The sequence below is a fragment of the Xenopus laevis genome, chromosome 6S (assembly GCF_017654675.1).
Source record: "Xenopus laevis strain J_2021 chromosome 6S, Xenopus_laevis_v10.1, whole genome shotgun sequence".
Lineage (NCBI taxonomy): Eukaryota > Metazoa > Chordata > Amphibia > Anura > Pipidae > Xenopus > Xenopus laevis.
In genome coordinates, this window is record NC_054382.1 from 79,533,085 (window position 1) to 79,554,071 (window position 20,987).

Below are 20,987 nucleotides of genomic sequence, written 5' to 3' on the forward strand. Positions count from 1 at the left end.
AGTTGATGTTCAGGCACTCCTGTTTCTTCATTGTCAAGCCTTATGTTTTTAGGTACAAACCTATGTTTGTGAAGCTCTACTTTGAAACATTCTTGTGCTTGTACTGGTCTTGTGGTAATGTTTATACTGTAACTCCATTAACGGTTATTAAAATTAAATAGCATTCCTGACTTGTACAGTATGTGCTGCATTTGTGTTAGGGATCTCCTAACTGTGGCTGCTACCATAAAAGGTTTTTAAGAATTGTAGTTCAGCAAGGCTACAGACTAAGCATATCAATTCTATATTCATGCAAACTGTTTAAAACCAACTGTATACATTTAATGATAATCATAAACAAAATTACTAAATGGACCAAGCTACTAAACTTATTACGGCAAAATAGTATTTTGGGGTTAACATACACTTTAAGTGACATTGAAGTTGCTACATACTGTACAAACAAATCTTAACCATGTATGTTTGTCTAGATCTATAAGCTACTTGCTAAACTATGCTTAGAACAGAATTTAAGAACACACTTGTTGCATCAAACAATCAACAGTTGTTCTGTTGGATTTTTAGCGCTTTCATGTAAGTATTATGAGTGTCGGTAGACAAAAGTGCAAACTTTTCTGAGCCCTTCTTGTTGGGTCGTGATACAGCTGTTGCCCTGCCCTGTCCCCTCCTTTTTGCACTTGGAAACCCCCCCCCATACTGTAGCATGCCACACAGCAATACCATCACTCAAGAAAGTCGGTCAGAATTTGGCAGTCGCTACTGATGTGAAATAAACAGTTGCTTGGTACAGCTGTTGGTTTCTTAAAAGGGTCATCTATGGTAAAAACAAAAACTTGAGAAATTAATTTCTCAGTTACAGGGGGCAGCATTGCTTCCCTATGCAAAAAGTTCTCCACACCTTTTAGTATATTTACATTTTTTTATTAAAGGGGTTGTTCACCTTCAAAATTTTTTCAGTTAAGTTGTTTTCAGATTTTTCATCTGTCTACACAAATGAGGAACCAGTAAGTGAAGGTTTCCTTCGTAACAGTCCCAATTCTAGTAATACAACTAATGATGCATGGTTCACACATGATGAAATTCAAAAGAGACTAGAACATGTTAAGATTAACAAAGGTCCGGGGCCAGATGGTATTCATCCCAGGGTAATTAGCGAGCTTAGCTCTGTGATTGCCAAACCTCTTTACTTAATTTTTCAGGATTCATTGAGATCTGGCACAGTGCCGAGAGACTGGCGAATTGCTAATGTGGTGCCTCTATTCAAAAAAGGATCCCGTTCTCAGCCTCAAAACTATAGGCCAGTTAGTCTGACGTCAGTGATAGGAAAGCTTTTTGAAGGGTTAATAAAGGATAAGATACTGGACTTCATAGCAAATCATAATACTATGAGTTTGTGCCAGCATGGTTTTATGCGTAATAGATCTTGCCAGACTAACTTAATTTCTTTTTATGAGAAGGTAAGTAGAGACCTTGATTCTGGGATGGCAGTGGATGTGATTTACTTAGACTTTGCTAAAGCATTTGATACAGTGCCACACAAAAGGTTACTGGTTAAATTAAGGAATGTTGGCCTGGAACATAGTATTTGTACCTGGATAGAGAACTGACTAAAAGATACACTACAAAGAGTGGTGGTAAATGGAACATTTTCTAATTGGACCAGTGTTGTTAGTGGAGTACCGCAGGGCTCTGTACTAGGTCCCATGCTTTTCAACTTGTTTATTAATGACCTGGAGGTGGGCATTGAAAGTACTGTTTCTATTTTTGCAGATGATCCTTAATTGTGCAGAACTATAGGTTCCATGCAGGATGCTGCCACTTTGCAGAGTGATTTGTCTAAACTGGAAAACTGGGCAGCAAACTGGAAAATGAGGTTCGATGTTGATAAATGCAAGGTTATGCACTTTGGCAAAAATAATATAAATGCAAGTTATACACTAAATGGCAGTGTGTTGGGAGTTTCCTTAAATGAGAAGGATCTAGGGGTTTTTGTAGATATCACGTTGTCTAATTCTGGGCAGTGTCATTCTGTGGCTACTAAAGCAAATAAAGTTCTGTCTTGCATAAAAAAGGGCATTAACTCAGGAGATGAAAACATAATTATGCCTCTTTATATGTCCCTGGTAAGGCCTCATCTGGAGTATGCAATGCAGTTTTGGACTCCAGTCCTTAAGAGGGATATAAATGAGCTGGAGAGAGTGCAGAGACGTGCAACTAAATTGGTTAGAGGGATGGAAGACTTAAATTATGTGGGTAGACTGTCAAGGTTGGGGTTGTTTTCTTTGGAAAAAGGTGCTTGCGAGGGGACATGATTACACTTTACAAGTACATTTGTGGACATTATAGACAAATAGCAGGGGACCTTTTTACCGATAAAGTGGATCACCGTACCAGAGGCCACCTCTTTAGACTAGAAGAAAAGAACTTTCATTTGAAGCAACGTAGGGGGTTCTTCACAGTCAGGACAGTGAGGTTGTGGAATGCACTGCCGGGTGATGTTGTGATGGCTGATTCAGTTAATGCCTTTAAGAATGGCTTGGATGATTTTTTGGACAGACATAATATCAAAGGCTATTGTGATACTAAGCTCTATAGTTAGTATAGGTATGGGTATATAGAATTTAATTAAAAGTAGGGAGGGGTGTGTGTATGGATGCTGGGTTTTCATTTGGAGGGGTTGGACTTGATGGACTTTGTCTTTTTTCAACCCAATTTAACTATGTAACTATGTAGATTTAAATATGCTCACAATTGAAATGGGAAGAAAAAATTTGAATGGCTAATATTTGATTGAATGGGTCCGACCCAAAAAATTTAATTGTATTTGATATGTATTCGATTTGTATTAATTTTTCTCCAGAAAAAAAACTTGAATGTCAGGAAGGCTATGAACATCTCCAAATGGCTCAACGGACCTCTGACATTGACTTGTACATGGACTCGGCAGGTTTTAGGTGGCAAACATTCGATTTTGCATTAGAACAGGGGGATTAAAATTCAAATGTGTAAATTTCTTGACTTGTCTTTGGCCCTGCTTAGCAGAATCCCTGAGCTTCATTAAAGGCAGCTTTTAGAATTTTTTGATATATTTAGAATGTTTGATACAACAGTTGCTAATATTCCACAGTTGCTGCTGAGAATTGTATCAACTAATGTAGCAAACTGAAACAGTTCAGACTCTGCACCTGGATCACTGAGCTGCCAGACTGAAACACCAGAGACAGGAACATTCCACTTTAAATTTCACTTTTGGAAAAACTGCAAAAAAAATTTAAAATGGAAAGCAATTGAAAAAAGTCTTTATTTTTGAATACAACTCAACTGAAAAAATGTTTGGAAGGTGAACAACTCCTTTAAAGGAGCCTATTCCAGCCCATTAGGAAGCTCTGCGCTTGTTTATCTTTATATTTTTTCCATGTATTGGCTCAGGCTACATTTATAAACACATGTTCAGTGAAATACATTTGTGCAGATGATGCAGTAGTCTCCAACTTGAATTAAATTTCACTCTTTGTAATAGCAATATTGCTAGTAGACACTGGGTGGCCCTAATGAACCACATTGTTATACCTGAAAGAATGGGAAAGGTTTTTCTCTTCATGTTTAGGTTATTCTATTAAATAGTAGCTGCATTTCAGAGCTTTTGTACTGCTAAAGAAGGCTCAGATTAGGATTTAAAATAGGCCACGAGATTTGGGGGCAGATTTATCAAGAGTCGAATTGAAAATTAAATTTTTTTAAAATTAATTAAACTTATTAATAAGTTTCAACTAATCGAATTTCGAATTTATTGGAGTTTATGCAAGTTTAAAAAACTAGCATGAATTTGAAATTCGACCCTTGATAAATGTGCCTCTTAAAGCACAAAGTGGAGCTCCCCCATACAAGCCAAATAAATGGTGGTTGTCTGTGGCTTCTTACAGCCCTTTGGCATATACCAGAATTCACAAATTGCTAGTCTGGGCCTGCTCTAAAGGGCTCACTTTTGAACCACAAGTGCAGTTGCTGTTGGGCTTCATTATGTTCAGTCATTGCCCAAACTGGTACTACTTATTAAAGGTACTTGTGTATAAATCTATTCCTTGCACTCCTGTATAGTTGTGCTAGACAATCATGCCACCTCCTCTTGTGAATCATGCATAGAGCACCTACTGACCATGCTGAACCCAGGAACTGTCGCTACATAAAAGGTAACTGGCAGAAAGGACTTAGTTCTGAAACATTTTCTATTGTGTTTGCTTTGTAATCTATTTCATATTGTCATTACTGTGGTATGTATATGAAAATACGTGTAATGTTATACACTTTTGGACAGTTGTATTAAATGCAAGTAAAGCATGTTCAAACCACTGTGCCATGTTCCTTCTAATTAATTGTGTAATGGCTTTGCACATACATTTTTGTTACTGATTCTGTGATACTGCTGCATGGTGAGATTAAGGAAGATTGTTAGCCTTTGGTTTTCTTGCTCCATTACAGTTTAATGTGCCCTTCAAGCTGTATTAATTATTCCAAATTTTGTTGGTTCACAGAGCAAAATGTTTAGAGTAATAAGGGAACAATTCATGTGGGCCAGACAGCATTTCAAGAAGTAACAAAATTGAATTTCCTTCTGAAGCGAGTCCTGAGGGGGCAAACAAACCACTGGTAGTAACACCGCTAGGTTAGAGCTTCTTTAGGCCAGTTAAAACTTAATTGACAGCGATGGGCAAATTTGTCCCGTTTGGCTTTGCCGAAAAATTAGCGAATTTCCAGCGAAACAGTGAATTTTGATACCCAGGTCAATTTTGACGCCCTCGTCAAGTCGTGTCAATTTTGACGCTTGCATTAAAGTCAACGGGTGTCCGAATAATGATGACATGCAACAGTTTTGATGCAATCGATTTTTCCAATGCGCGTCCAAATTATTTTGATGCAAATTTTCGTGAATTTATTTGCCAGCGGCGAAAAGTGGAAATTCATTGTGAATTCTCGCCCCGCAAATTTATACCCCCATCACTATTCATCAACCTTTTCTATGGTAAAGTCAAGTGGGCCTCCAAGTGAACCTTGGCCCAAGTGCAGTTGCTTCATGGTTAGTATTAATTGGTTTGCTTGTGTAATTACCTACAAGTGCAAGAAGGTCATCTGCTTTAAGTTGTTACAGAACCATAAATATATTGATCTTTATCTAGGGAACTCAAAAGGATACCCAAAATACAGTTTTAAAAGCAAACATTTATTCAGTCAATAATAATTGCTTAACCTATGACTACTCATAATTATCTAGAATACAAATTCTTGAACAGTACAAAAGTAGACTTGAATACTTACAGCCTTTCCCCATGAAACTCCTGTAGTGTGATATTCCTTAATGTACACCTGCAGCTCGCTCCAAATATTCAAGTATGATTTGACCCAATCCACATGGTGTGAGTCACTGCGAAGAGCAGAACATAAGCATAAGCCAAAAAAGTGAAATGATTTAAGTGGCTTTAAAAGCATTTATAAAATCCAAGTTCAGAGCTTCAATGTAAACAGAGTTTCATTGTAACTGAAATCCGTAAGAATAATTTCCTTCAAATAGCAAATGTTTTTATTTGTTACAAAGGCAAGGACAATTCACATTCAACAAATTGTTTTAACAAATATGTTTTATATTCAGCATCGAAAAGAATTATTGTTTCCATGCCAAGAGATAACTGATAACATCACATGTTTTTGCAGTTTATCTTTCCATTCATGTACTATAACATTCAGTTCCTTGTTAGTTTTTCCTGCCAATATTTAAAGGGGAACTTTGGCTTCCAAACCTCTCTTTCTGCATTATTTGAAATCCTGGCAGGGAAGGAGGGACTAAACACTGATGTAACAAATTGTAACAACTCATCCACAGCTTACAAGACAGCATGCAGGAACTACATTGCACTGCACTGTGATGTTCCTTTCCTTATTGAAATCACGTGTGCAGGGAATTGTGGGGTTTGGACAGGGCCAGAACTAGGGGTAGGCAGAGTAGGCACGTGCCTAGGGCGCAAAGCTTGGGGGCGCCAGGCACGTACCCTTTAATACTGCCTACCCCAGTCCGGGACTCTGAATCCGGCTTGTTCCTGTGAGCCTATGAGGTGAATGAGTAACCCGCGTGCCAGCGCGCATGCGAGCGTTCACCGGGAGGGTGCGCTCATGTAGTGGCGTTCGGCAGAGGGGCAATGTGGCTGGCTGGGTTGCCTGGGGCGCCTAGCTGGCCTTGCCCGGCCCTGGGTTTGGAGGATGCAGGCTGAGGACAGCTGGCTGTTGATACAAAGTAACAGTAGTCAGCCATCTCAGCAAAGTAGTCAGAAAGATCAGCAGGAGAGAAGGGGGCTAGGCTTAGGGAACTGTCAGAAACCATTAAAAATCATGAATAGTCTGCATATTCTTTAAATGATGCATATTGCATTGTTGCTTGAAATTATATCATGAAGAAAAAGTATGACCCATAACTAGCAACTTCCCACTAAATAATTCTGAGATTAATAAAATAAATTAATAAACGTAACCTTTACTACTAACCTTTAATACTAATATTAAAAATAGCCGAAAAATGTAGTTAAAAGGAAAACATAGGAGGGACAAGCTAATATGACTCAAGGTCGTCAGTTTATAAACGGTAGGTTAATCCTGTATTGGGTTGGTTATCACAGTTTATATGCAGGGCCGGATTTGCCCTGAGGGCGCCCAGAGGCTGGCGTCCTCCGTCGCCCCCTCCCTCTCTAAAGATAGCGCGCATCCGCATCAGAGGCCGGTGTCCTCCGTCACCCCTTCCCTCTCTCAAGATAGCGCACATGCGCATCCTCTTAGCTTGGTTTCGGAGCATTAGCCGCTCAGCGCTAGTGCTCTGACAAAAAACTGCTTGTGCGGCTGGGCAGCATGCCGCCCCTTAATTGATGCCGCCCTAGGCCCGGGCCTATGCAGCATTGCCGCAAATCTGGGCCTGTTTATATGCTCACTGTGTAACCCATACACAGTGTATAACACTGTGAAAACCAACTCAATACAGGATTAACCTACTGTTTATAAGCTGACCTTGAGTCATATTAGCTTATCCCTCATATGTTTTCCTTTTAACTAAACATTTTTCGTCTATTTTTAATATTAGTATTAAAGGTTACGTTTTAATTTATTTGGGAATCTCAGAATTATTTAGTGGGAAGGTGCTAGTTATGGGTCATACTTTTTCTTCATGATATATCCTTACACTTTGTGACCCTGCACACCACCAATTTGTTTTCATATCAATGGAAGGTGCTACCTATCGCTCCTTTTGATCTATTGCTTGAAATTATGTTTACTTTTCAAAAAGCTTAAGTTATGTTTTGTGGAGTTCCCCTTTAATATTCTGTAATCAAAATGTATTGAATGGGCTCAAAGTCATTCTAACGTGTAAATTCACAACTATTTGTGTCAGCCAAACCAAAGTTTGACTGTAGCTTTTACAGTAAATTAACCACAGATTGGCCCTATATACACATTCATGAGCATAGATGTTGTCACACAAAACCACATAAAATAACCTTTAGATAATACTAGGTCGTTGCAATTTGGAACAACTGATACTTCCTTTTTTTCTTTTCATTGCACTATAGAAAGTTCTACATGTTTTTGGGGGAAATTACCTAAAACAACAACACTAAACTTCCCTTTCTCATTAAGCAAAAGACTACTCATTCAAACTTATTGTTTGGTAATGGATATTTCTAAGCACATCGTTAAACTGCTACACTTATGTCAGGTTTAATTGTACATATACAATTTGTCTCAAAACACTTTGAGTCTCACATCCATTATTTTACAATTCCACTAAGACAGGGCCCTGTCTGCTATGACTTACAAACAGTAGGTGCAGTGGATTAGCAAAAAAGAAAACAACATATATTGCCTATGCACAAAATCAGTTGCTGGCTGCCGTTTATAAGGAATTGGATGTATATATAAAACCTTGCATGTGTCGTTCTAAAAACAGGGTTTAAAAATACTTAAAAGAGTAAAAATGCATATAGAATAAATATATCACAAGCTCTTTGGTTCTGATTTAAGTAAGAATCCTGCCCCAAATATAAACAAGTACCATACATACATTTTGGCAATACCAGTGGGCTTTGTCACTGCCACTTTAGACTGCCAGCATGCCAAGTATTGTCACCAACACATAACACATACATATGATGGGATGGTGCAGTACACACTAATGAGTTATTACCAGCAGCTATTTAATGCACTGGTTTGCCTTTAAGTTAACTTTTTTGTTTGTTTTTTTTTTTTATAATTTTTTAAATTATTTCCCTTTCAGCTTTCAAATGGGGGTCACTGACCCCATCTAAAAACAAATGTTATGTAAGGCTACACATTTTTTGTTATTGCTACCTTTTATTACTCATCTTTCTATTCAGACTCTCTCCTATTCATATTCCAGTCTCAAATCAATGCATAGTCGCTAGGGTAATTTGCACCCTAGCACCCAGAATGCTGAAATTGCAAAGCGGGAAGCTGCTGAATAAAAAGCTAAATAACCCAAAAAACCACTAATGATAAAAAATTAAAACCAATTGCAAATTGTCTCAGAATATTACTTTCTACATCATACTAAAGTATAAACAACCCTAGAGTTTTCTAGGAATCAGTCATTTTAAATATGGAGACTAATTATAAATGCCTAGAGAGCATTTTTATTTTTAATATTACCTGAAAGAAAAAAAATATATCTGAAACCATAACAATTTAGTAATACCTGCAATTAGAAAATTGAATGTAAAAGTGTACATGTATAGGATCTATTAACCGGAATGCTTGGGACCTGGGGTTTTCTGGATAAGGCATCTTTCTGTAATTTGGATCATCATATGGTAAGTCTGCTATATACCATCCAAACATTAAATAAACCCATAGGATGGTTTTGCCAGCAATTTGCATTAATGCGGCTTAGCTAAGATCAAATACAATGTTTTTATTATAACATGCAAAAAGGACATTTTTAAATATTAGAAATATTTTATTAAAAGTGCCTCTATGGGAGATGGCTTTCCTGTAATATGTAGCTTTCTAGATAAATGGATAATGGATCCCATACCTGTTATTAATAATGCAAATAACTGGCTGAAAAACATAACCGTCTTGGATACACTTACGTGCTTTTGTAATCTTTAAGTACCCTGTTAGTATAAAAGGTAGCAGCATCAGTCATCTCTTTGACATAGGGACCTGGTTTTGGGGACTGAAAATAAAGGATAATTAACCATCAACTGTGGGTAATGAGAAAGAGGGCAATTTGAACGATACTTTAATCAGGACAAAAACAGTGGCAAACTGGATATGCAAAATAAGTATGTTCTCTCAGCTGGAATCTGAGAATTAGGCTTGTAAATTAAATTTATCTTTATTGTAGATGTACCGGAAGCTTGTCCTGTTATATCTACTATATCTACAATAAATAAATGCATTTCTTAAAATTACTGTATAGGATGAACCATATAATATATTCTGCACCCTTAGGGCAGTGGCAGTTGGGGTAATTTGTCATCGACAACAATTTATGAGCGACTGCAGGCAACAAATCTCCCAAAAATGCCTGTCCATTTGAAATAATTAAAATTGCAGGTGCTATGACCAACATATGGCTAAGTCGTTCAAAGATTCCTACAGAAGCAATTACAGGCGATTTAGCAATATTTTGGTCATAATACCAGCAATTTAAATTCAAATGGAGAGGCATTTTTGGGAGATTTGTTGCGTCTGCCACTGCCCTTAGAGCTTATATGCAGTTCTTCGTCACGGGGGAATCGCATCAAAACCTTTGTATCAATAGAGAAACTTGGGAAGTTGCCCGAGGATAAGATGTCTGATAACAAAAATTAGTGTTGCACTGATTAGCTAGTGGACATACAATTCGCTTATGTTAGAATATGAGTGTTTTATGTAATGAATAGCAGGTTTTCTAATGGACAAGTTCATATTTTAAATATAGTTGCCTGTGTGAGGCAACTTCGGGCGACTATGGAAAACGCATGGCCGCGTGTGCATTAGCACAGGCGACTTTTCATTATAGCCTATGGGAAAACACACTGAGGCATTTCGGGGAGATTGTCGTTCAGAAGACGAGGCGATTAGTCGCCAGGCGACAAAATCTCCCGAATCTCCTAGTGTGAACTAATCCTAAAGATGCATTTTCCAACAATGAAAAAAAAGGGGTCCAGAAAACTGCATTTTTTTCAGGATGAAGCAAATTTAATTCCAAGCAACTTTCCAAAATACATTTCTATTCACTGCAAGAAAGCAGTATCTGTGCTCCTATCTTATTCTCTGCGTTGCTTGTTCTGACTACATGTACCATTGAAACAATTTCATCTCTTCCAGTCAAGACTTAAATTCCCAAAATGCTTTATACACTTCTGTGATTATCTTTCTACACATGTTTGTTAACCACAGAACATGCAAGGTATTGGGAGTCATGATATTTGGGCAGCTGATTAATGCAAGATTGTTTCATTGGTATACCGTCACATGTAGAACCAGCAGTGCACTAAATAGCAAAGCACAACCATCACTGCTTTCAAAAGAATATGCATTTACAAATTTTTGCAATTATATATTGAAAAGTTACAATGACATTTTCTGTCATTAGACAATTGATGAAATCCCCTTTTATACAGACAAAATATTAAACTCATTAACCCCACCATGGCAATCCAACCAAGCGCTGGTACACTTTCGCTGATGGCAGAAAGGTGGTTGAACATTTGACTTCCACGATTTTTTTCTCTAAATGACTGTATTTCAAGGATTTTTTCAGAAATTGGCTTTAGGATGAAGGACTCCTCTGCCTAGAAAAAAAATTATAAATATATTACTGGAGTATAAAACATATGAAAACATTGTTAATTACAAACATACAAAAGCTGTGCCAGACAAAGGGGCAAATTCACTAACCTGCGCTATCGCAGCCTTCGCCAGGGCGCCGCTAATTCACTAAAATCCAAAGTTGCGCTCAGGGAGGCGAAAGGAAGTGAAGTTGCGCTAGCGTTAATTTGTCAAGCAAACCGAAGTTACGCTAGCGATGCCTAGTTTGCATACGGCGCCAAGGTAAAGTACAATGGACGTATATGTAGCAGCAAATACATTACACTACACTAAGCCTGGGAAAGCTTCATAAAATAAAATAGAGTTGTTATTTTTCCCTATACATGTGCCCACTTTATATTTTAGGTGCTGTATGTTAGGAAATGTAGGGGGGGAAGGAGGGTACCCCCAAAAAAATGTACGATCTTTTTCAGCCTATCACCCTTAAAAAAGTAAAAGACGCCAGCGTTTTTTGGGAGTTAGAAAAAATTTTAACTTTTTTTGAAGCAAGCCCTATCTACTCTATTGCACTTCGCCTGGTCTGAGGTGGTGAAGGCAAGTCTGCGCAAGAGATAACGTTCAGTAAAATGAGCAAGTTAGTGAATTAGCGTAGTTATGTCCCTTCGCCATATCGCAACTTCACCTGGTGTAAGGGTGTGAAGTAGCACTAGAGTAGGTCCACTTCGTTAGCGAATTTACGCCAGCGCCTGTAAATCAGCGAAGTACCGAAATGACGTCACACTGGCGAATTTGCGCTAGCATTAGCTGCTTCATGCTTTAGTGAATTTGCCCCAAAGTGTTTTCTCAGACAGGGTGGAGTTTGGTATGGATATGGTAAAATGTGCATTTTCGTGCCAAAATCCACCCGCCAGGCAGATGCGTGCCTGCCACTGCACAGTGACTTCAGGCTTGGATGGAAGTCGAATATCTCTGCTTTCCTCCGCCTGCGTTTTGTAGGCAGGCAAAGGAAACTGTATCCTCTGTAATGCACTCCTTTGTATAGTTCCAATGACAGGTCTGGTGTCAGCTTGTGTGGAGCTACACTAGGCACATAATGGCAATAACTCTTTGCTGCAGACTACTCTGCTTTCATTTTTCCTTTTCTCTGCAATAAACCACTGTGTCCAGCTGTCTGCTACATGCTTTGCTACAAAAGTGAGTGCCAAATGAGACCTAGTAAACTCAGCAGACTGGTTCTGCTTTTGAGGCTACAAAGGCAGAAGGCAAATATGTCTTATAGGTTACCGACAAGTTATGAATAACTTTAAAACAATCACTATTTAGCTACTTGTTTCCACATTTCCCTGCTCACATTCTTTCTATAGCCTATATGGATAACCTGGCACACACAGAGTGCCAATTCTATATCAAGTATTTAAGGTCTCTGAAGCTGAATGAATTCTTCTTCCATAAATGCTCTTAAAATAACCCCTATTACATTGGATGTACAGCAGATTGACTTGTTGCACTTATGTGCCAGTTGGAAAAGGAAAAAGTTCTCATCCTTAACTCCGCGAAAGAAATGAGAAAGTGAGTCTGAACTTCAGCACCAGCCAACAAAGCCTTATTAGGGATTCAATCAAAGACAAACATGTTGTTGCTTTAGGGGAGAAACAATCCTTTCACAGACATTAAGCTAGTTAGGCACGGTTTCAGCATCCCAGCCATAATTTTGTCTCTCAGTAGAATTTAACTATACGTTGTCCTGACTAGCAACAGTAAACAGATAAATGGTGGTAAAAATGGTGGCTGCAGTGCAGAAGTAGATTGAAGTCCATGTACTTGTTATCTATAGGCTACGATTCCTAAGACCAGTAAAGGTGTTATCATGCTGGAGGAGTGGGTGCAGAACAAGTGAATAGCCTTTTCATAGACACTAGGGGGCAGATTTATTTAGGGTCGAATTGAAAATTCAAATTTTCAAATTTTTTTTTATGTTCAAAACTCTCAAATTTTAATTTCAAAACTCTCAAATTCAAATTTATTAGAGTTAAAAAAAACTCACATGAATTCGAAATTCGAACTTTGATAAGTGTTGATAAGTGACCTGAAGGCAGGGCGGAAAGTGCACTTAAAGAACCCAACATTATTTACACTTGTACCCTACCTTCTAAACTACATGATAACTGCAGGTCTTTGCACTCTGTTTAAGAGCAAAATGATGTGCAGCTGCTCCCACAAAATACAGAATACAAAATATTGCTTGGGTTTCACGATCATATTACATGGGTTACAGCACCTGCCAAACTTGTTACCTACATGTGGGGGTGAGTATACTAGCCTAAGTAGGTATTTTCCTTTGGGAATGCAGATGGAGTGATTAGTTGTTAATTCATTAGTGGCTCCCAGGATGTTAGAATTTAGAACCAATAACTTTGTATACATAAAACTCCTAGAGTAATGCTGCAGACAAAGCTAGAGACAGATATGGAGCATTCTGAGAGCTGACATTTAGCCATTTTAAATGAAAGTTATATGCCTAGCCAAGGGCAACGCTGCGACAATTTAGTGTGTATCATGGGTCATCTTTGGCCCCCTATACAGGGGTATTTAGGCCTCCCGTGCTGGTGGGGAAGGGGTGCTTCCCAAGTTGTTACCTGACTGATGCTTGTTTTTGCCCAAACAAATGTCCTAAAATGAAGTATCACATTTATAGAATAATAACAAATACTAAGATGAGACATGGAATAATGTGTAGGATTTGAAGACAGCAATAAGATAACTATTTTTCCAATGTTTAATATCATATACACAAATTGATAATGCTTTTCCTTAGAAAACTTGCCATACACAGGCCGATATCGGGAGCAAACTCATCAACTATTTTCATAGTTGGTAACATATTGTCCTGTGTATGGCTGGATAATCCCCCATTTTGCAGTGGATACAATCCTCTACCAAAAGGTACTCTACGTTATTAACAGCATTAGAATGTGATTCATTTGTCTAGTATTCATGCAGTCTATTTGCGGAACCCTGAAACTATTGCAATGTCCAGTTTGGGAACTGGCTGGGAAAGCACACTGGTGCTTGCCGCAAGTACTGGCAAGTGCAAATTGTGGAGGATAACTTGTTTACATGCTTACCCATAGGCCAAGAATAATGAATATCTAAGGAAACTTAATTTCCCCAAAACACTTATCCAGTGGAAAGCCTTCTATTGGTAGCCTTCCGAAAATCAAAATTTCCCCTCCTCCCCTGTGCTTGCCACATAATAAAGCATTCTCAATGTGCATTTCATAAATGCAATTTGACTCATATAAACCCACTGCATAAGTCTGAATTCAAAATGCAGATAAACCAATGTTGTTCAAGGCTTTCCTTAAATGGACAGTAATGCATAAATAATCTGCTCTTGTATGAACTGGAAGGTTACACAATGTTTTTGGCTGTATAAGGTAAGCAAGCTTCCTCTTTGTGCTAGAGCTTGCTAAATTAAATAGTTTTTTTTAGCTTGTGGCAAACCAGTCTATTTAGGAAAGCCCTAATTTATAGATTTCTCAAAACTGTGGGACTGGTGGGGAAAAGCAGTTTGTGGAAGAGTGGGGGTACCCACCTCCATCAGATTTAGTATCGGGTGGCGTGCAGGGAGGAAATTTCTATTTTGCATTTTTCTCTATACAGGCACCGGAGGGCTTCCCCACTACCATTTATGTCCTAGAACATTTGGCTTTTGCGTGTGTGTGTGTGTACAGAAAACACCAATTATTGTATGGGAAGATTTTGCTGAAAGTTGGGATAAACAAGCTGGTTATAGCAGTATGTATTTTTTATGCAATTAGGACTGCCCTGGTGCCTGGGTACTCAGAAGGAAAATGTTTTGATTTTAACAGAACTTTTTTCTCACACTTCTCCTACTTCTCCTACTGTGTAAAACCTGGACAGATACCTCCACTTGTGCCCTAACAGCAGTTCAGCATGAGTACTCTATACAAAAAAAATAGAGAAAAAAAGTATAATGTTCTGGGATTGTCATCTGGATAAAGACCAAAGTAGTTATAATAATAATATTGGGTTTCAGCCATATAAGTAAAAAAGACAAAATATTTCGGAATAGTGTCATCTGGATAAAGACCAAAGTAAGTTGAAATGATGATAATATTGGGTTCCTGCCATATAAGTAAAAGGAAGCCCTTTATTTCTTCCCTGTGAACTGAACACATTTATCTCTCGACTCCCAGGCAGGCTAAATGGAAAAAGACCTGGGATAAGTCTGCATACAGAACAGGCACAATACAGTAGTTTATGTTTACAACATAGAATTGATATAGGTAATCCTTTCAGCTACTGTAACTGACACAATTCTCTACCTTGCCAGCAAATAGAAGATTAAAGTTAACTTGCTGCTCAGACTACTCCTGATCTGATATAACCTAGATGTACTCACTTACCAAAATAGTGGTAACAACATGCTTTGGTTTGATATAACAAGACAATGATTAGTCTGTAACCCCCTATGCTTGCGTAGATAACACAATATCATTATGAATCAATCAGAATGCAAATCTCTTTCATAACAAACACTGCTTTTCTCTCATTTCATTTAGTTTTACTTTAGCGTGTTGCTGGAAAGGTACTATATCAGAATGGACACTAAGGGGCAAATGACTAACGATGGCGAAAATTCGCTGGCGTAACTTCGCTAGCGAAGGAGAAAGACTCTAGCGGTACTTTGTGCCCTAACGCCATGCGAATTTGCGCTCTGGCGAATGGACATAACTACGCAAATTCACTAAGATGTGGATTTTACTGAACTCTTGTGATAGACTTGCCTTTTCCACCTCAGACCAGGCGAAGTGCAATAAAAGTGAATTAGCGTTGTCCTGGCGAAGCTACACCTGGGAAAGTGTTGCGCTGTGAGCCAAGCCGTCGCTGGCGAATTTTCGGAGTTTAGTGAATTTGCCCCATTGACTTATATCCAATCTCGACAGGTCTGAGATGCCGGATTTTCTGATTCTTACTTTTCCATCTTCAGGGTATAAAAAATTTCAAAAAATTAAAAGTCGGATTTTGTACTAAAAAAAAAATGTTTTGAAGGTGAACAACCCCTTTAAAGGGATCCTGTCATCGGAAAACATGTTTTTTTCAAAACGCATCAGTTAATAGTGCTACTCCAGCAGACTTCTGCACGGAAATCCATTTCTCAAAAGAGCAATTTTTTTATATTCAATTTTGAAATCTGACATGGGGCTAGACATTTTGTCAATTTCCCAGCTGCCCCTGGTCATGTGACTTGTGCCTGCACTTTAGGAGAGAAATGCTTTCTGGCAGGCTGCAGTTTTTCCTTCTCAATGTAACTGAATGTGTCTCAGTGAGACATGGGTTTTTACTATTGAGTCAACACCAGGCAGTTATCTTGTGTTAGGGAGCTGCTATCTGGTTACCTTCCCATTGTTCTTTTGTTTGGCTGCTGGGGGGAAAAGGGAGGGGGGTGATATCACTCCAACTTGCAGTACAGCAGTAAAGAGTGATTGAAGTTTATCAGAGCACAAGTCACATGACTTGGGGCAGCTGGGAAATAGACAAAATGTCTAGCCCCATGTCAGATTTCAAAATCGAATATAAAAAAATCTGTTTGCTCTTTTGAGAAATGGATTTCAGTGCAGAATTCTGCTGGAGCAGCACTATTAACTGATTCATTTTGAAGGATATTTGTACATGTGGACAATGGCTATTGTCTGTTATGACAGAACTAAAAGCTAAGGGTAAGGCCAGACGAGGAGATTCGGGGAGATTTTGTCGCCTGGCGACTTATCGCCACGTCTTTTGCCCGACTATCACCCCGAACTGCCTCAGCGTCTTTTCCCCATAGGCTACAGCGCAAAATCGCCTGCGCTAATGCACGCGGCGATGCTTTTTCAATAGTTGCCTGAAAACGCATCGCCGCGTACTAATGTATATATGAGTATATATGAGTACTGTTGTGGATATCTCTTGTGGCTTCTTTAGCAGAGCTTGGATTGACAATCAGTAAATTCTGGCAAAGGCCTGAGGGGGTGCTATAAAATGCTACAGACATTCACTATGTATTATGCCTTCGGGGGGCTCTTATGGCCTATGTGTACTTGAAATGCCAGGGCTTATTTTAGAATTCAGTCTGAACCTGAGTGGATTTTTGGAGTGGATAACTAAAATTCAACTAAGGCAGGTTTTTCGATTTTGTCTTTAAAAAATCCAGCTCAATTTCTTTATCACACCTTGTTTAACTTCATTTCTATGTTTAAACTGTTGTATGCAATAATTAATTCACAGAAATAGCTAAAATAAAGATGGATTATATTGACTCGTTATACAATAAAAACAAAAAATATTTTCTGTAGCCCCGTAAAACAACAGTTAAATAAAATAGAGCAAGCGCTGACAGCTTGTATACTGGAGGGCCTAGTTCAAACTAGGGACACATTATTATCTCTGCTGATTGGGGCAACCAATATAGAATCTCACATGCATAGAAATATTTAGACAAATCAAGTTTATACTGTATTCATATTGTTTTACTCAACAAGAAATGTCATTGCAACAATTTTTTTTTTATAACAATCCACAATTGCTCGGGTTATGCAAATAGAAAAATACATATATGCAAACCCTTAATACAAATGTCCTTAAAAAAAGAATGACCTGAAATATTTAAAATATAAAAATAATAATGAGACCAGTATGTGTCCTGTATTCATGCCAGAGAGCATTCATAATGCTAGGAAAATCTTTACAGTTGTTGTAGTGCTTCCCATATCATGTGCATAGGTTAAGACTCTGAAAATAGTTATGTAAAGAGGGCTGATAAAAGTATGTGGCTTCATTAAAGGGACACAGTAATATAAATAGCATTAGGTATACCTAAAACCATGTGTTGTATTTAAAATTAGTTAAGGTCCTTAAAATTGGTTGGCCCCATTACTCCTCACCAACTACCAAATGTAGTTCCACCCCTTGCAAAGAGGTGTAAAACTGAGAGTAGTTGTGTGAAAACAGATTATTTTTTTAAAAGCAAACTTTTCTGTTTATATAGAGGTATATTTCAAGTAACTGTCCTGTGCAGGTCCAATTTCTGAAGCCCAGACCCACCTGCAACTACCCAGCACAACCTGCAACAGCCACTACCCACTGACTACTATTAAACTGAAAGTGATGTTGCTGCAATTCAGAAGCAGCATCATCAGAAGTGGGCAGAATGACAAATCATAGAAAGAGAAAGACCCATGACCTGACCCAAGACCCACAGACCCATCTCTCATCCACAAATCATACCTGCAGGTACCCAACTCAATGCAACACTCTATTTCATGGTTTTATTTACAATAAATCATATCAAAATAAAAAGCAGCCCAGCCATACTATATGACAGGGATTCAGTGGATCTTTATAACCAAGTGTCTGAATACATAGTGGTTGATTTATGAAGGATTGCGTATGAAGGAAAACTTTGCATCAGTTCCAGAACCAGGTGTATGTAAGAGAAGCAAATTTGTAGGGTGCAACCATCTTGGAAAGGTAAAAGGGGAACTTCAGAAAATATTTGCATGGCAGCACAGCAGTACATTATTTGAGAGGCTCATTATAAATCAGACCATTGTCTCATCTCACTAATCCTGTGTTAGCTCTTCCTGACAGTTACTGTTATGCTGTTCATTCATGCAGCCTAACAGTCATTTAGAGGTCAACAACTGTGCAACATATTGCATTCATCTGCTCCTAAATATCCCTACACACTGTGGGGGAGTATGTTTACACAGTTGAATTATAAGGACATGAGTCTTGCCCATCGCACCTATGGCAAGGGGTGGTATCAACAAGTGAAACTAGAGCGCATGTCATGCCCTAACATAAACAGGTGAATGTGAAATGACAGCTGCAGGTCAGACAATGGCACAATAACCTTTATTATATAACCCAACAGCTGCAATGTGGGGCCTTGGGGATACCAGTTGTTTTGCTCACATATGACCAGACCAATTGCTCCTTACATGTGCATAAATGTTCCACTCACAGTAGGGAAAACATAATGACATTAACGGATGCTTTGTAAAGTACAGTGGCTTTAAACTATGTATAAATAGGAACTGTCTCATATCTATTTTAGATGATTTCACAAACACAATACACTTATACTGTATGTTCAGCCACTGCATTCCCTTTACATTTGCAACCATTGTATTAGGTCCTATATAGGGAAACATTTTTTTTTTAACTATAGCAGTTAAATAGACACATCATTTAAGGGCAATAAAGGAAGTTAAACAGGTGGGGCAATAATTCAGAGATTCTAGGGGTTACAGTAGGTGGCAAAGGAACACTTTCACTTCTCTATATTAAATATTCTGTCTCTCTTCCCCACTTTGCAGATTTAAACATCACTTGAAGTACAATAAGCCAAGACGAGGGTGTTCTGGTTTCTGGCAACAGGTTTACTTTTCATGTACCTCAGGCAATGAACAATGAACAAAACAAAAAACAACTCACTGTGTTCACAACAAGTTTAGTAAGGCTGTATATCGTCAGAGCTGGTGAAGATGTGTAAATATATGATTTTATAACAGCAAAACTTTTTTTTTTTTTTTGGTATACAATATCAACACCAGCCTCAGATCTAGCAGACATAAAGGTAGCTTTACATTTACTGTAATGACCTAATAGTCATGCATGCTGAAAGCAACACTGCCTTATCAAGCATAAAAAGGCATATGTTTGCCTTTGTGCTGTCTACAGCATAATTAACATTTTAAAGACTGATAACAGAAAGTCTAATAACTCAGCAACCCACCTGGTAACTCAAAAAATTATTGCAGTTCCACAATGAATACAGGTTGCAAAGATAAGTTTTGAACATTATATATATTTTAGATGGTTATAAATGATTCATTATATTAGGATCTCCATACCTAAAGTCTACTGAATATAATGTAAACACTAAATAAACCCAATAGGATTGTTCTCCTCCAATAAGATTATATCTTAGCTGTGTACAAGGTACTGGTTTGTTATTATAGAGAAAAAGGAAATCATTTTTGAAAATGAGATTTTTTGTTTAAAGTGGAATCTATGGGAGATGGACTTTCTGTGATTTGGAACTTTCTGGATAACGGGTTTCCAGATAACGTATCCAATACCTGTACGTACATAGCATGCGCCCTGCAATAAGCAAGCCACAGCTTGTACTTAGTAGATTAAAAAATAATTTGCATAAGAACATGAACCTAAAAAAACACCTATCAATATACAGTATATACTGTATATTTGTACCCAGTCCAAAGCAGGTTACAACAAGCTGTAAAATTCATATTCCCCAGCTGCCTTCTACTGTTCATTAGGGCTGCCACTTTTTCTAGAAGCATTCCTATACTTTTTATATATTTTCTGCACTACTAATAATATTGGCATCTAGCATAATTTTAACCAGCAAGGGTAGTAAAATACCGGCCAGATGGCAACCCTAACTGTATTTGTCATGCTTTGCATTATAATGTATCCTGCTAATAATGCTGAGAAATAATATATTAATGTGTCCTACAAAAGAATGTCTATGCTGCACGATACTTAATAGGAAAACCCAGGAATATTTCAACTTTTGTCTGGAACATCAAGCAGCCACTAGCTGGCACACAAAAACATATCAGGTAGGAAAGCAAAGCATCTGACTGTTCTCGCTGCACATTCAAATATAGAACATGACCATAAAAAGTAACAGAGCAGGCAGAGTGCAAAGTCATTTATTACAGTCACTGTAGGATTGGTATGCCAGCTGGGTTCATATTCTCAGCACAGCTCCCCTCACATCCAATGCAGAGAATAGAGGAAGAGGGGGCAGGGCTGCTTATCCTGAACCTGTTCACACCTAGTAAAACCACTGCTCTGTTTATCTTCACCTCAGGGTCACAAAAGGGTTCACCCTTAGTGTGTTTTCCTTATTCATTTCTATGTTAGATACAATGAATGCAAATTATGCATCAGGGCATACAGTTAAAAAAACATAAGGAATTATATTCTAATGTCACACAAATTGGACACAAAAGGAGTGAAATTCCCATGTCACCTCTTAACTCTTCCTTAACATGAATTTCCACAAATATGAACAAGGTCAAATAAAGATTTTAGGGTTCATTTACCTTTGCCACTACTTAGGGCCCATAGCATTT

General features: G+C 38.1%; 1 protein-coding gene across 1 annotated transcript in view; it reads right to left on the reverse strand.

Annotated features, from left to right (window-relative positions):
* The window catches only part of cap2.S (cyclase associated actin cytoskeleton regulatory protein 2 S homeolog), an 83,664-nt gene that overhangs the window by 10,479 nt on the left and 52,198 nt on the right, over positions 1-20,987 (reverse strand). The window contains exons 5-7 of the mRNA XM_018269500.2: positions 10,692-10,835; positions 9,144-9,229; positions 5,314-5,419 (exon numbers count right to left, since the gene is read on the reverse strand). Coding sequence (XP_018124989.1) covers positions 5,314-5,419; positions 9,144-9,229; positions 10,692-10,835 — 336 coding nt within the window. The remainder of the gene's footprint in view (positions 1-5,313; positions 5,420-9,143; positions 9,230-10,691; positions 10,836-20,987) is intronic.